Source organism: Argopecten irradians, chromosome 3 (genome assembly GCF_041381155.1).
Source record: "Argopecten irradians isolate NY chromosome 3, Ai_NY, whole genome shotgun sequence".
NCBI classification, from domain to species: Eukaryota; Metazoa; Mollusca; class Bivalvia; order Pectinida; family Pectinidae; genus Argopecten; species Argopecten irradians.
This window is the reverse complement of record NC_091136.1, coordinates 46,101,638-46,118,715: the sequence shown is the minus strand read 5'-3', so window position 1 is coordinate 46,118,715 and position 17,078 is coordinate 46,101,638. Positions and strand designations below refer to the sequence as shown.

Here is a 17,078-nt window from a genome sequence, read left to right as displayed (position 1 = left end):
ACTTATTTCTAATAAAAATATTTTTAGAACATTGCTAGATCACCGTATACATTCTGAATTCAATTTTATATTAAGGTTGTTGTAAATGTTTTTGAAATAACCTTATAGTAGGCGAAACAATTACATATTCTACCAACAGTATTATTCTGTGTAAGCTCATAATGGATTTTCATTTATTTTATTTGAATCATTTTTTCTTTTTAACAATACTGTACACATGAATTTAACACAATCATTATTTCCAAACAAGGAAGTAAAAAGATGGAAGTGTTGATAATTGCATTTGTTATCCTCGAATTGTTATAAAGATGTTAAAACTTTTTCACATATGAAGAAACTCTCAGTAGTACAGTCTATTGGCACTAGGCCTTGAGGTGACGCAGACACACAGTTACCCGGATGTGTTCCAAGCACACCAGGGGCCCAGACATTGTCAGGAATGGCGCTTCCGTCAAGGAAATTCCAAATATCCGACTCGTTTCTGCTCCCAGAAACAATAAACAAACTCTCCTGTTCTGTAATGCAAGAATAAACGAACGTATATAACTTTGCTTACTAGCAAAGCAAAGCAAACAATTAAATGACAAACGTTTAGTACTCAATCCAGTTACATTTTATAAATATATATATATACATTTGTATTTTTTCGTTTCATTGATGTCATGATATAACATCAAAAAGGTTTAAAAGGCTAAGGGAATCTTATAGAACACAACATATAATTACAATGTAAATCTCTCGATGAGTGCCACCGGAAACAAAAATGCAAGACCCAATGAAAATGACTTGGTATTTTTTACCGCTGGATTCGACACTTACGTAACCAGGAATCTTCTCTCGTCTTGAGCCACATATTTTGTAATTTTTGTGGTGTATTTAGAACCATCAGACTTCCTACCACCTTTCCGTCCCTACTATTGTGCCGAGAACATTCTTTCTGACACTCAGCAGGATTGTGTCGTATACCGTATATTCCGTAACACACACCTGTGACGTCATACAGGAATCCGTCACCATCACACCACTTTACTGAAATGTACCAAAGGTTTTAATTACCCGACTAGTCTAAATGAAAACAGCAACAGTTGATGTTTATTCAAGGGTAAAATATTACGTTCTTATGAAAATTGATTTTTTTTCTAAATTTGCTTAAAATATTGGAATTACAATTTGTTATATAATAGCATTCAATACTATGTAGTTATACTGAACAAAATATCCACGCTGGATATATCAATGCAGTTGACCAAACATTCAGTCGTACTTCATTCTTAAATTACTTACATTCAAAATAGAGCATATGATTTCCTGAGGAACCATGACCTTCGACCTCGCTTGATAAAGCCGTTTTGTGTCCTTGACATATTTTTTGGTTGGGGTCAAATGCAAAGGAAAGGCACTCTCGGTCATTTCTACAATGGATACCGCATAACCCCACATTCTGAATATGCACTCTCCACAAATAGTCAGCATTCATGTCTATATTGGTATATCGAGCCTGGAAACTAAGCTGGGCATGTGACGTCTGCTTTAAATCCGGTTCTGCATCAAGACAAATAGGCCATGTTAATAAATGAAGGTGAATGTGCGACACAACTTTTTCGTTGACCACGAATTTACATTTTTAGCTAATATCATTGACATGTCATTTCTTTGTGAGAGCGACATCGTATTTTGAGACATTAGCTTATTTTGTCATACAGAGTATCAAATAAAGAATATAACTTTTTCCAGCAGTGATTACCTGTGTATCGAAAGGACTTCGCAAACTGAATATCGAGTAGGCTACCTTTAAGTTAGCTTCTTGAGAGTTGATAGTAAGCAAGTGAAGGATTTAAGCACAATTGCTATACCTATGTAATATTTCCTATTATTACCTGGTAGTGTACATTTGTAGGTAACCATAAGATAAGGATGTTTTCCAATACAAGCATTTCCATATATCTGTCGATCAGTTGATAACATACAACCATTCTTATCTTGACAACCGGTCCCTGTGACAGATGACGTTATCGTGACGTCAGAATGACACATCATTGACGGCGACTCAGTATGACACGTAGCCGTGTCGTTCCGTCCATGATATGCCCCAATGATATCTATTACAAAAGGTAGCGGACAGTTTATATACTCTGTGTTGTTCTCACAAAGTAGTACAGATCCACCTAAAATAAAAACGGATGAAATGATATATTGCAGTTAAAATTGTTGTATGATTATGACAAGATTACACCGGAGATACTATGCACACCCTTAAATAGAGAGGGGACGCGAAAGTCTTTAGTAAAACAATATCTTCACAATGCACATGTATGCTTTGATATTTTTTAAACGATTTGCTATTTTGTGTTAACAAACTACGCTATTTGCTGAATCTGCTTTTGCAGGTATTAAAATTTACACTGACAAAATACAGATTGAAAATCGTATCCAGTCAACCTGTCATTAAAACACGACTTTCCACATAGAAAGTAACTGATACAAAAGTGAAAAACGAGCAAATTCCTATTAGAATAAAAATACGGCCAATTTGATTTAATAATTTGTTCAAGATTTTGTTTTTTTTTTCAGCGAAACTAACAAGACATAAACACATGAGAAGCAGACTAGACATCAGAGCCAATATCAACTGTAGAGGTTTTGATAAAATCAAATAATTGATACATTTATGAGTACAATGTAACATCAATGACAATACAACCGCTCAGATAATTTACAAACTGCTAAAATGATGAACTGACCTGCTGGGTATGCGTGTACTGATGTAATCGTGGAGGGCACATATGGAATCGAAGTTCGGTCCGACGATTTGGAAGAGGACACAGTAATTTCTGGAAATATCATCCCATCGGTTCCCGTAGTGTATGCATTGTCATCATTTGTAGTCGTAGGTATTTCAATATCAGTTGTATCCATGAGAACAGTTTTATCATTTGTAGTGAGCACTCTACTATCAGTTGTAGTCGTGTGTACATTATCATCAGTTGTAGTCATTTGTATATTATCAACAGTTGTAGTGATGTGTACATTATCATCAGTTGTAGTCGTGTGTACATACATTATCTGTGTACATTATCATCGTTGTAGTCCTGTGTACATTATCATCGTTGTAGTCATTTGTACATTATATCACAGTTGTAGTTGCGTGTACATTATCATCAGTTGTAGTCATTTGTATATTATCAACAGTTGTAGTCATTGGGTACATTATCATCAGTTGTAGTCGTGTGTACATTATCATCAGTTGTAGTCATTTGTATATTATCATCAGTTGTAGTCATGTGTAATTATCATCAGTTGTAGTCATGTGTACATTATCATCAGTTGTAGTCATTGTACATTATCATCAGTTGTATCATGTGTATATTATCATCAGTTGTAGTCGTGTGTACATTATCATCAGTTGTAGTCGTGTGTACATTATCATCGGTTGTAGTCATTTGTACATTATCATCAGTTGTAGTCATGTGTACACTATCATTTGTTGAGATCGTGTGTACATTATCATCAGTTGTAGTCGTGGGTACATTATCATCAGTTGTAGTGGTAGGTACATTATCATCAGTTGTAGTCGTGTGTACATTATTATCAGTTGTAGTCCTGTGTACATTATCATCTAGTTGTAGTCGTGTGTACATTATCATCAGATATAGTCGTTGTACATTATATCAGTTGTAGTTTATGTGTACATTATCATCAGTTGTAGTCGTGTGTACATTATCACAGTTGTAGACATGTAATTATCATCAGTTGTAGTCGTGTGTACATTATCATCAGTTGTAGTCATGTGTACATTATCATCAGTTGTAGTCGTGTGTACATTATCATCAGTTGTAGTCGTGTGTACATTATCATCAGTTGTAGTCGTGTGTATATTATCATCAGTTGTAGTCGTGTGTACATTATCATCAGTTGTAGTCGTGTGTATATTATCATCAGTTGTAGTCATGTGTACATTATCATCATCAGTTGTAGTCGTGTGTACATTATCATCAGTTGTAGTCATGTGTACATTATCATCAGTTGTAGTCGTGTGTATATTATCATCAGTTGTAGTCGTGTGTATATTATCATCAGTTGTAGTCGTGTGTATATTATCATCAGTTGTAGTCGTGTGTACATTATCATCAGTTGTAGTCGTGTGTACATTATCATCAGTTGTAGTCGTGGTAATTATCATCAGTTGTATCATCATCAGTTGTAGTCGTGTGTATATTATCATCAGTTGTAGTCGTGTGTATATTATCATCAGTTGTAGTCGTGTGTATATTATCATCAGTTGTAGTCGTGTGTACATTATCATCAGTTGTAGTCGTGTGGTATATTATCATCAGTTGTAGTCGTGTGTGTATATTATCATCAGTTGTAGTCGTGTGTATATTATCATCAGTTGTAGTCGTGTGTACATTATCATCAGTTGTAGTCGTGTGTATATTATCATCAGTTGTAGTCGTGTGTACATTATCATCAGTTGTAGTCGTGTGTACATTATCATCAGTTGTAGTCGTGTGTATATTATCATCAGTTGTAGTCGTGTGTACATTATCATCAGTTGTAGTCGTGTGTATATTATCATCAGTTGTAGTCGTGTGTATATTATCATCAGTTGTAGTCGTGTGTATATTATCATCAGTTGTAGTCGTGTGTATATTATCATCAGTTGTAGTCGTGTGTATATTATCATCAGTTGTAGTCGTGTGTATATTATCATCAGTTGTAGTCGTGTGTATATTATCATCAGTTGTAGTCGTGTGTATATTATCATCAGTTGTAGTCGTGGGTACATTATCATCAGTTGTAGTCGTGTGTACATTATCATCAGTTGTAGTCGTGTGTATATTATCATCAGTTGTAGTCGTGTGTACATTATCATCAGTTGTAGTCGTGTGTATATTATCATCAGTTGTAGTCGTGTGTATATTATCATCAGTTGTAGTCGTGTGTACATTATCATCAGTTGTAGTCGTGTGTATATTATCATCAGTTGTAGTCGTGTGTATATTATCATCAGTTGTAGTCGTGTGTACATTATCATCAGTTGTAGTCGTGTGTGTATATTATCATCAGTTGTAGTCGTGTGTACATTATCATCAGTTGTAGTCGTGTGTATATTATCATCAGTTGTAGTCGTGTGTATATTATCATCAGTTGTAGTCGTGTGTACATTATCATCAGTTGTAGTCGTGTGTACATTATCATCAGTTGTAGTCGTGTGTATATTATCATCAGTTGTAGTCGTGTGTACATTTCATCAGTTGTAGTCGTGTGTATATTATCATCAGTTGTAGTCATGTGTATATTATCATCAGTTGTAGTCGTGTGTGTATATTATCATCAGTTGTAGTCATGTGTACATTATCATCAGTTGTAGTCGTGTGTATCATTATCAGTCGTGTGTATATTATCATCAGTTGTAGTCGTGTGTATATTATCATCAGTTGTAGTCGTGTGTATATTATCATCAGTTGTAGTCGTGTGTATATTATCATCAGTTGTAGTCGTGTGTACATTATCATCAGTGTTGTCAGTCGTGTGTATATTATCATCAGTTGTAGTCATGTGTACATTATCATCAGTTGTAGTCGTGTGTACATTATCATCAGTTGTAGTCGTGTGTATATTATCATCAGTTGTAGTCGTGTGTACATTATCATCAGTTGTAGTCGTGTGTACATTATCATCAGTTGTAGTCGTGTGTACATTATCATCAGTTGTAGTCGTGTGTACATTATCATCAGTTGTAGTCGTGGTGTACATTATCATCAGTTGTAGTCGTGGGTACATTATCATCAGTTTGTAGTCATGTGTACATTATCATCAGTAGTCGTGGTACATTATCATCAGTTGTAGTCGTTGTGTACATTATCATCAGTTGTAGTCGTGGTGTACATTATCATCAGTTGTAGTCGTGTGTACATTATCATCAGTTGTAGTCGTGTGTGTACATTATCATCAGTTGTAGTCATGTGTGTATATTATCATCAGTTGTAGTCATGTGTACATTATCATCAGTTGTAGTCGTGTGTACATTATCATCAGTTGTAGTCGTGTGTACATTATCATCAGTTGTAGTCATGTGGTACATTATCATCAGTTGTAGTCATTGTGTACATTATCATCAGTTGTAGTCGTGTAGTACATTATCATCAGTTGTAGTCATGTGTGTACATTATCATCAGTTGTAGTCGTGTGTACATTATCATCAGTTGTAGTCATGTGTGTATTATCATCAGTTGTAGTCGTGTGTACATTATCATCAGTTGTAGTCGTGTGTACATTATCATCAGTTGTAGTCGTGTGTATATTATCATCAGTTGTAGTCATGTGTACATTATCATCAGTTGTAGTCGTTGTAATTATCGTAGTCGTGTGTACATTATCATCAGTTGTAGTCGTGTGTACATTATCATCAGTTGTAGTCGTGTGTACATTATCATCAGTTGTAGTCATGTGTACATTATCATCAGTTGTAGTCGTGTGTACATTATCATCAGTTGTAGTCGTGTGTACATTATCATCAGTTGTAGTCATTGTGTGTACATTATCATCAGTTGTAGTCGTGTGTACATTATCATCAGTTGTAGTCTTGTGTACATTATCATCAGTTGTAGTCGTGTGTACATTATCATCAGTTGTAGTCGTGTGTACATTATCATCAGTTGTAGTCGTTGTGTACATTATCATCAGTTGTAGTCGTGTGTACATTATCATCATGTTGTAGTCGTGTGTACATTATCATCAGTTGTAGTCGTGTGTACATTATCATCAGTTGTAGTCGTGTGTACATTATCATCAGTTGTAGTGCTGTTCGCTGTACATTATCATCAGTTGTAGTCGTGTGGGTATTATCATCAGTTGTAGTCGTGTGTGTACATTCATAAGTGTCTCATGTGTTGTACATTATCCATCAGTTGTAGTCGTGTGTACATTATCATCTACGTTGTAGTCGCTGTGTATATTATATCAGTTGTAGTGTGTACCCACAGTATACATCAGTTGTAGTCGATTTATGTACATTATCAACCAGTTGTAGTCATGTGTACAATTATCATCAGTTGTTAGTCGTGTGCTACATTATCATTAGTTGTGGTCGTGTGTACATTATCATCCAGTTGATTAGTCATGTGTACAGTTATCATCAGTTGTATAGTCGTGTGTACATTATTACATCAGTTGTAGTCGTGTGTTACATTATCATCAGTTGTAGTCGTGTGTATTATTATCATCAGTTGTAGTCATGTGTACAGTATCATCAGTTGTAGTCATGTGTACATTATCATCAGTTGTAGTCGTGTGTATATTATCATCAGTTTTAGTCGTGTGTATATTATCATCAGTTGTAGTTGTGGGTATATTATCTTCAGTTGTAGTCGTGTGTATATATTCATCAGTTGTAGTCGTTGTGTACATTATCATCAGTTGTAGTCGTGTGTATATTATCATCAGTTGTAGTCGTGTGTATATTATCATCAGTTGTAGTCGTGTTTATATATTCATCAGTTGTAGTCGTGTGTATTTTATCATCAGTTGTAGTCGTGTGTACATTATCATCAGTTGTAGTCGTGTGTACATTATCAATCAGTTTGTAATCAGTTGTGTACATTTATTATCATTAGTTGTAGTCGTGTGTACATTATCATCAGTTGTAGTCGTGTGTATATTATCATCAGTTGTAGTCGTGTGTACATTATCATCAGTTGTAGTTACGTGTGTATATTATCATTAGTTGTAGTCATGTGTATATTATCATCAGTTTTAGTCGTGATGTATATTATCATCAGTTGTAGTTGTGTGTACATTATCATCAGTTGTAGTCGTGTTTACATTATCATCAGTTGTAGTCATGTGTACATTATCATCAGTTGTAGTAGTGTGGTACATTATCATCAGTTGTAGTCGTGTGTACTTTTATCATCAGTTGTAGTAGGTGTACCGCATCATCAGTTGTAGTCGTGTGTACATTATCATCAGTTGTAGTCGTGGGTACATTATCATCAGTTGTAGTCATGTGTATATTTTCATTCAGTTGTATTTATTTGTGTACATTATTCATCAGTTTGTAGTCATGGTGTATATTATCATCAGTTGTAGTCGTGTGTATAATTTTCATCGGTTTGTAGTCATGTGTAAATTACTATCAGTGTGTAGTCGTGTGTACATTATCATCAGTTGTAGTTGTGTCGTTGATTATCATCAGTTGTACGTCATGTTGGTAAATTATCATCAGTTGTAGTCGTGAGGTAACATTTATCATAAGAATGTAGTCGTTGTGTACAATTATCATCAGTTGTTATTTGTATGCTACATTATCATCAGTTGTAGTCATGTGTGTATTACCATTCATGTTGTAGTCTTGTTTATTATTACTCTTCTAGTTGTAGTCATGTGTGTATTATAATCCAGTTGTAGTCATTGGTACCATTTACATCAGTTGTAGCTCGTGTGTGTACATTATCATCAGTTGTAGTCTGTGGGTATATTATCATCAGTTGCTGTAGTCATGTGTACATTATACATCAGTTGTAGTTCCCGGTGTGTATTTTACCATCAGTTGTATGTCGTGGGTACATTACTGATCATCAGTTGTAGTCGGTGTATCATTTATCATCTTAGTTGTAGTCGTGTGGTACATTATCATCAGTTGTAGTCGTTGTGTACATTATCATCAGTTGTAGTCGTGTGTATATTATCATCAGTTGTTACTCGTGTGTATATTAATCATCAGTTGTAGTCGTGTGTACATATTATCTTTCAGTTGTAGTCAGTGTACATTACCTCTCACTTGTGATCGTGTGTACATTATCATCAGTTGTTAGTTCGTGTGTACATTATCATCAGTTGTAAGTCATGTCGTGTACATTATCATCAGTTGTAGTCGTGGTGTGTATATACTATCATCAGTTGTAGTCGTGAGTACATTATCATCAGATGTAGTAACGTTGGTACATTATCATCAGTTGTAGTCAATGTGGTACATTTCTTTCAGTTGTAGTCGTGTGCTATATTTATCACTCAGTTGTAGTCGTGTGTGTACATATATCATCAGTTTGTAGTCATGTGTGTATTAACATTCAGTTGTAGTCATGTGGGTACATTATCATCAGTTGTAGCCCCAGTGTGTACATTATCTTCAGTTGTAGTCGTGGTATATTATCATCAGTTGTAGTCGGTGTGTACATTATCATCTGTTGTAGCCGTCACTTGTGTACATTATCTTCAGTTGTAGTCATGGGTACATTATCATCACTTGTAGTCGTGTGTGTATTTTCATCAGTTGTAGTCATGTGTGTATTATCATCAGTTGTAGTCCATGTGTGTATTATCATCAGTTGTAGTCATTGTGTACATTACTCATCAGTTGTAGCGAGTGTTACATTATTATCAGTTGTAGTCGTGTGTATATTATCATCAGTTGTAGTCGTGTGTACATTATCATCAGTTGTCCGTCGTGGTATACAGTACTATCTTGTTGTAGTCGTGTGTACTTTATCTATCAGTTGTATTCGTGGGTAACATTATCATCGGTTGTAGTCGTGTGTACATTTATCATCAGTTGTAGTCGTGGGTACATTATCATCGGTTGTAGTCCGTGTGTGTACATTATCATCAGTTGTAGTCATGGGTTATACATTATCATGCAGTTGTAGTCGTGTGTACATTATCATCAGTTGTAGTCGAGTCGTGTATAACATTATCATCAGTTTTAGTCGTACAATTGTGTACATTATCATCAGTTGTAGTCGTGGTGTACATTATCATCAGTTGTAGTCATGGGTACATTATCATCAGTTGTAGTCGATTGTGGGTACATTATTCATCAGTTTGTAGTCGTGTGTGTATAATATTATCAATCAGTTACTAGTCGTGTGTACATTATCATCAGTTGTAGACATGTGTACGTTATCATCAGTTGTATTAGTCGTTGTGTACCGTTATCATTTCATCAGTTGTAGTTGTGTGTATATTATCATCAGTTGTAGTCGTGGTCGTACATTTTCTCAGTTGTAGATCGTGGGTTACATTACCGATCAGTTGTAGTTCGTGGGTACCATTATAATCTTCAGTTGTATTCGTCGGTACATTATTCATCAGTTGTAAGTCGTGTGTAACATTACATCAGTTGTAGTCGTGGGTACATTACATCAGTTGTAGTTATGTGTACATTATCTATCATTTGTAGTAGTGTGTAACATTATCATCAGTTGTAGTCGTTGTGTAACATTATCATCAGTTGTAGTCCGTGTGTACATTATCATCAGTTGTAGTCGTGTGTAACATTTATCCATCAGTTGTAGTTATGGAATAACATTATCACATACAGTTTGTATAGTCACGTAAGTTGTACATTATCATCAGTTGTAGTCGTGTGTACATTATATCAATTCAGTTTAGGGGTGGGTACATTATCATCAGTTGTAGTCCATTCTGTATATTATCATCAGCTATAGTTGTCGTATGTACATTTCACAACCAGTAGAAGTCGTGTGTAAATTATCATCAGTTGTTGTCGTGTGTTTATTATCATCAGTTGTGGGTTCGCGTTGTATAATATCAATCCACCTTGGTAAGTCCATGTTATACTTTATTCATCAGTGTTGTGGTCGTTGTGTATATTCATCATTCAGTTGTAGTCATGGACTACTTTATAATCATCATTGTGGTTAGTCGTGGGTATATTTACCATCAGTTGTGGTCGTGTGTACCATTATTTGAGTTGTAGTCGAGTTGTATATTATCGTCATTACTGTACTCATTTCATCACTTGTTGTCGTGGTGTACATTTATCATGCAGTTGTAGTCGTGTGTACGATTATTCATCAGTTGTTGTCGTGGGTACATCTTAACCACTTGAAGTCGTCTTGTCGGTACATCATAATCTGTTGTTGTCGTGTATACATCATTCATCACTTGTGTTGTCGTTTGGTTCCATTATCATCAACTTATAAATCGTTGGTGCAATACCATCAGTTTTAGTCCATGTTTACTTTACCATCCAGTTGTAGTCGTGTGTACATTATCATCAGTTGTAGTCCGATGCCGTATATATCATCAGTTGTAATGGCGTGGGTACATTATCACCGTTGTAGCCGGTGTTCAGTCCATCAGTTATTTAGTCGTGGGTTATAATATTCATCATTTGTAGTTTTGGTGTTAATAGATTATCATCCACGTTTTGTAGCCGTGAGTACATTATCATCTGTTGTAGCCGTGGGTACAATTATCATTCAATTGTAGTCGTGTGTACATTTTCATCAGCTGTTTAGTCGTGTGTACAGTATCATCAGTTGTTAGTTGTCAGCGTGTGTTTATTATCATCAGTTGTTGCCGTGGGGGCTTGTGTTCATTATCTATCAGTTGTTGTCGTGTGTGACATCATCATCAGTTGAAGTCGTGTGTAACATCATTCATCACGTTGTTGTCCGTGAGTACATTATTCATCAATTGTATTCGTGTGTTACATTATCATCAGTGTGTAATCGTTGGTTGCAATTTCATCAGTTGTTAGTCGTGTAGTATACATTACAATCATTTGTAGAGTACGTGGTGTAAATTATCAATCATGTTGTTAGTCTTGGGTACTTTATCCATCAGTTGTAGTTCGTGTGGTATATTATCATCAGTAAGTAGTCGTGCGGTACATTATCATCAGTTGTTGTCGTGGGTATATTATCATCAGTTGTAGTCGTGTGTATCATTATCATTACGGTGTATGTCGTGGGTTCATTTATACATCAGTTGTAGTCGTTGAGTACATTACCTTCCAGTTGTAGCCGTTATGTGATATATTACTCATCATGATGTAGTCGTGTGTATACATTATAATCAGTTGTAGTCGTCTTTGGTTACATTTACCATCAGTTGTAGGTCGTGTGTATATTATCCATCAGTCTGTAGTCGTGAGTGTACATTACCATCAGTTTGTGGTCCAGTGTTTACAATTCAAACATCAGTTGTAGTCGGGTGGTTACATTACCATCATTTGTAGATCGTCGTGTACATTAATCCATCATTTGGTAGTCGTGGATATATTATCTCCATTCAGTTGTAGGTCGTGGGTACATTTACCATCAGTTGTAATTCGGGCTGTATATTATCATCAGTTGTAGTCGTGGGTACATTACCATCAGTTGTACTCGTGTGTAATATTTTCATAGTTGTAGTCGTGGGTACATTATATTAGTTGTAGTCGTGGTTTATATTCCATCATTTTTGAATCGGATTGTTTATTTTCTCATCTGTTGTAGTCGTGTGTATATTATCATCAGTTGTTAGTCGTGTGTGTCCATTATCATCAGTTGTAGTCGTGTGTATATTATCATCAGTTGTATAGTCGTGTGTACATTATCATCATTTGTAGTCGTGTGTATATTATCATCAGTTGTAACTCATGGGTACATTATCATTAGTTGTAGTTCGTGTTTATATTATTATCATCAGTAAGTGTAGTCGTTTGTCATGTGTATCATTTATCATCAGTTGTAGTCGTGTGTAGTCTGTATATTATCATACATTTGTAGTCGTGGAGTACATTATCATCATTTTTTGACGTGTGTAGTATTATCATTGAGTTGTAGTCGTACAGGGTAACTTACATCAGTTGCAGTCGTGGGTATATTATCATCAGTTGTAGTTGTAGTCGTGTGTACATGTATTCATCATTTGTAGTCATGAGTACAATTATCATCAGTTGTAGTATTGTGTGTACATTATCATCAGTTGTGTAAGTCATGTGTATATTATCATCAGTTGTTTAGTCGTGTGTATGTTTTCATCATTTGTAGTCGTGTGTACATTATCATCAGTTGTAGTCGTGTGTACATTATCATCAGTTGTAGTCGTGTGTATATTATCATCAGTTGTAGTCGTGGGTACATTATCATCAGTTGTAGTCGTGTGTATATCATCATCAGTTGTAGTCGTGGGTACATTATCATCAGTTGTAGTCGTGTGTATATTATCATCAGTTGTAGTCGTGTGTACATTATCATCAGTTGTAGTTGTGGGTCCATTATCATCAGTTGTAGTCGTGTGTACATTATCATCAGTTGTAGTAGTGTGTACATTATCATCAGTTGTAGTCGTGTGTACATTATCATCAGTTGTAGTCGTGTGTACATTATCATCAGTTGTAGTCGTGTGTATATTATCATCAGTTGTAGTCGTGGGTACATTATCATCAGTTGTAGTCGTGTGTATATTATCATCAGTTGTAGTCGTGTGTATACATTATCATCAGTTGTAGTCGTGTATATGGGTATTATCATCATTATCATGTGTACATTATCATCAGTTGTAGTCGTGTGTACATTATCATCAGTTGTAGTCGTGTGTACATTATCATCAGTTGTAGTCGTGTGTACATTATCATCAGTTGTAGTCGTGTGTACATTATCATCAGTTGTAGTCGTGTGTACATTATCATCAGTTGTAGTCGTGTGTACATTATCATCAGTTGTAGTCGTGTGTATATTATCATCAGTTGTAGTCGTGTGTACATTATCATCAGTTGTAGTCGTGTGTATATTATCATCAGTTGTAGTCGTGTGTACATTATCATCAGTTGTAGTCGTGTGTACATTATCATCAGTTGTAGTCGTGTGTACATTATCATCAGTTGTAGTCGTGGGTACATTATCATCAGTTGTAGTCGTGTGTACATTTATCATCAAGTTGTAGTCGTGGGTACTTTATCATCAGTTGTAGTCGTGTGTACATTTTATCATTCAGTTTTAGTGGTGGGTACATTACCATAGTTGTAGTCCGTGTGTACATTATCATCAGTTGTTTGTCCGTGTGTAAATTATCATCAGTTTTAGTCGTGTGTTCATTATCATCAGTTGTAGTCAGTGTGTACATTATCTTCAGTTGTAGTCGTGTGTTATTATTATCATCAGTTGTAGTGTGGTTACATTTAGATCAGGTTGTAGTCGTTGGTTAATTATCATCAGTTGTAGTCGTTGGTGCATTACCATTAGTTGTACTCGTGTGTACATTATCATCAGTTATAGCCGCGGGTACATTATCATCAGTTGTAGTCATGTGTAATTATATCAGTTGTAGCCCTATGTAACATATCATCAGTTGTAGTCATGTGTCATCCATTAATTGTTGTGAGAGTACATCCATTAGTTGTAAGCCGTGTGTATACTCTAGTCGTGTGTACAAGTATCAGTCAGTTTACCATTAGTTGTGTGGGTACATTTACATCAGTTCATAAACGATTTTTCATAAACATATTGTAAGACAATACTATGTGAAATAACACATTATCAATCCCTTTCAGTTGTATACTTTATCCTTTGTATTATCATAAAAACGAGTTCATCCTCATTCTGATGTCACCCTACAAAAGTAACACACCACTGGTTCGCTTATTCTTGTCAGATTGATATACACTTATAATAAAACACCATTAATCATCCACAACTATAAATCTAATAGCCATACATAATTCACTAAAATTTAACAAATAAATTAATAATTCCAATACAATTTACTTCATCCATTAAATCATCACTACAACAATTTAACAACTACATTACATGAAGTACACTCCCTTAACAAAAAAATTACATAATAAACACCTTTAAATTAATCCATTAATATTACACACCCTTTAAGCAAAAAAATTACATAATCTAAAAACCCTTTTAAACAAAAATCCTGTCCACTATAGTCGACAATGGGGAAGAGAGAGGGTAAAAATCCGGTCCACTATAGTCGACAATGGGGAAGAGAGAGGGTAAAATCCTGTCCACTATAGTCGACAACGGTATAGTCGACAACGGGGAAGAGAGAGGGTAAAATCCTGTCCACTATAGTCGACAATGGGGAAAGAGTGAGGGTAAAAATCCTGTCAACACTATAGTCGACAAAATGGGGAAGAGAGAGGGTAAAATCCTGTCCACTATAGTCGACAATGGGGAAGAGAGAGGGTAAAATCCTGTCCACTATAGTCGACAATGGGGAAGAGAGAGGGTAAAATCCTGTCCAACTATAGTCGACAATGGGGAAGAGAGTGGGTAAAATCCTAGTCAACTATAGTCGAAAATCGCAGGGAAGAAGAGAGGGTAAAATCCTGTCCACTATAGTCAATAACAATGGGGAAGAGAGAGGTAAAATCCTTCAACTAAAAAATCCACTATAATCGACAATGGGGAAAGTGAAATCCTGTCCACTATAGTCCAACAATGGGAAAGAAGAAGAGGGTAAAATCCTGTTGATATAATATAGTCGATAAATCCTGGGGAAGACATAGATGAGGGTAGGGTAAAATCCTGTCCAATATAAAGAGTCGACAATGGGGAAGAAAGAGAGGGTAAAATCCTGTCCATTATAGTCGACAATGGGGAAAGAGTAAGAGGGTAAAATCCTGTCCACTATAGTCGACAATAGGGAAGAAAGAGAGAGGGTAAAAATCCTGTCACTATAGTCGACAATGGGGGGAAGAGTGAGGTAAAATCCTGTCACTATAGTCGACAAGGGGTAAAAATGTTCCAGTATTTTGAGGGTTAAAATCCTGTCCAACTATAGTCGACAATGGGGAAGAAGAGAGAGGGGTAAAATCCTGTCCACTATAGTCAATAAGGGGGAGGGAAGAATTAAAATCCTGTCATTATAGTCGACAATGGGGAGAGAGGGTAAAATCCTGTCCACTATAGTTGACAATGGGGAAGAGAGAGGGTAAAATCCTGTCCACTATAGTCGACAATGGGAAAGAGAAAGGGTAAAATCCTGTCACTATATAGTCGACTATGGGGAAAGACTGAGAGAGGTAAAATCCTGTCACTATAGTCGACAATAAAATGGGGGAAGAGAGAGGGTAAAATCCTGTCAACTATAGTCCGTACTTCAACAATGGGGAAGAGAGAGGAGGGTAAAATCCTGTCAACTATAGTATAGATCGAACAATGGGGAAGAGAGAGAGGAGGGTAAACTATCAAAACAGGGAAGGATTGAGGGGTAAATCAACTGTCAACTATAGTCAACAATGGGGAAGGGAGAGAGAGAAAATCCTGTCAATTATAGTCGACAATGAAGGAAAGTATGTAGGGTAAAAATCCTGTCCAAATATAGTCAACAACAGGGGAAGAGAGAGGGTAAAATCCTGTCAACTATAGTCACGACAAGAGTATAAAAATCAACACACGAAAAAAGGGTAGGGTAAAATCCTGTCAACTATAGTCGACAATGGGGAAAGAGAGGGGTAAAATCCTGTCAAGTATAATCGAACATAGGGGAAGGGAGGGTAAGGGTAAAATCCTGTCCACTATAGTCAACAACAGGGAAGAAGAGAGGTAAATAAAATCCTGTCCACTATAGTCAACATATGGGAAAGAGTGGAGGGTAAAATCCTGTCCACTATAGTATGGAAGTAGAAAAAGGAAGTAGAGGGTAAAATCCTGTCAGAGGGTAGTTCGAAAAGAAGGAAGTAAGACTGAGAGGGTAGTAAAATCCTGTCAACTATAGTCGAATAAACAAAAAGAGAGAGAGGGTAAAAATCCTGTCAACTATAGTAGACAAACAATGTGTCAGGGAAGAAGAGGTGAGGGTACGACAAAAGGATCCTGAGGGTAAACTATAGTGAGTACAACAGGGCATTCAACAACAGAGGATGAGGGTAAAATCCTGTCAACTAAGGGAAAGACAAGTGAGGGTAAAATCTTCATGTCCAAATATAGTCACAATTGTAATGAGGGAAGGAGAGAGTAAAAAATCCTGTCAACTATAGTCGACAACAGGGGAAAGAGAGAGGGTAAAATCCTGTCAACTATAGTCGATAAATGGGAAACGAGGGTAAAATCCTTCAAGTATAGTCGATAACAGGGAAGAGTGAGGGTAAAATCCTGTCACTATAGTCGACATAAATGGGGAAAGAGGAGAGAGTAAAATCCTGTCCTAGTCCGAAACTAAGTCGTAAAACAGACAATTTGTAGGAAGAGAGAGGGTAAAATCCTGTCCACTATAGTCGACAAATAGTCAGAAACAGGGAAAGAGGGTAAAATCCTTTCAACATAAATAAAGAAGAGGGTTAAAATTCCAGTCAATAGTCAAACAATGGGGAAAGAGAGAGGGTA

At 36.0% G+C, this 17,078-nt stretch overlaps 1 protein-coding gene across 1 annotated transcript; it reads right to left on the bottom strand.

Annotated features, from left to right (window-relative positions):
* Nucleotides 1-38: 38 nt before the first annotated feature.
* Nucleotides 39-3,050, bottom strand: LOC138318794 (uncharacterized). The gene is made up of 5 exons (XM_069261493.1): nt 2,742-3,050; nt 1,878-2,165; nt 1,285-1,542; nt 820-1,029; nt 39-515 (listed from the first exon to the last, which is right to left on the bottom strand). Exons 1-5 carry the CDS (start codon nt 2,992-2,994, stop codon nt 301-303), a joined length of 1,224 nt encoding a protein of 407 aa, XP_069117594.1. The 5' UTR covers nt 2,995-3,050; the 3' UTR covers nt 39-300.
* Between the last annotated feature and the right edge of the window lie 14,028 nt (nt 3,051-17,078).

What these genes read in the sequence shown, in the direction of transcription:
- LOC138318794 (XM_069261493.1), bottom strand. Translation starts at nt 2,994, where the DNA reads ATGACTACAACTGATGATAATGTACACACGACTACAACTGATAGTAGA. An exon ending in AGTACACGCATACCCAGCAG is followed by an intron (nt 2,166 to 2,741) that starts GTCAGTTCATCA and finishes TTTTTATTTTAG; the next exon opens with GTGGATCTGTACTACTTTGT. An exon ending in GAGAGAAGATTCCTGGTTAC is followed by an intron (nt 516 to 819) that starts GTAAGTGTCGAA and finishes CTTGCATTACAG; the next exon opens with AACAGGAGAGTTTGTTTATT.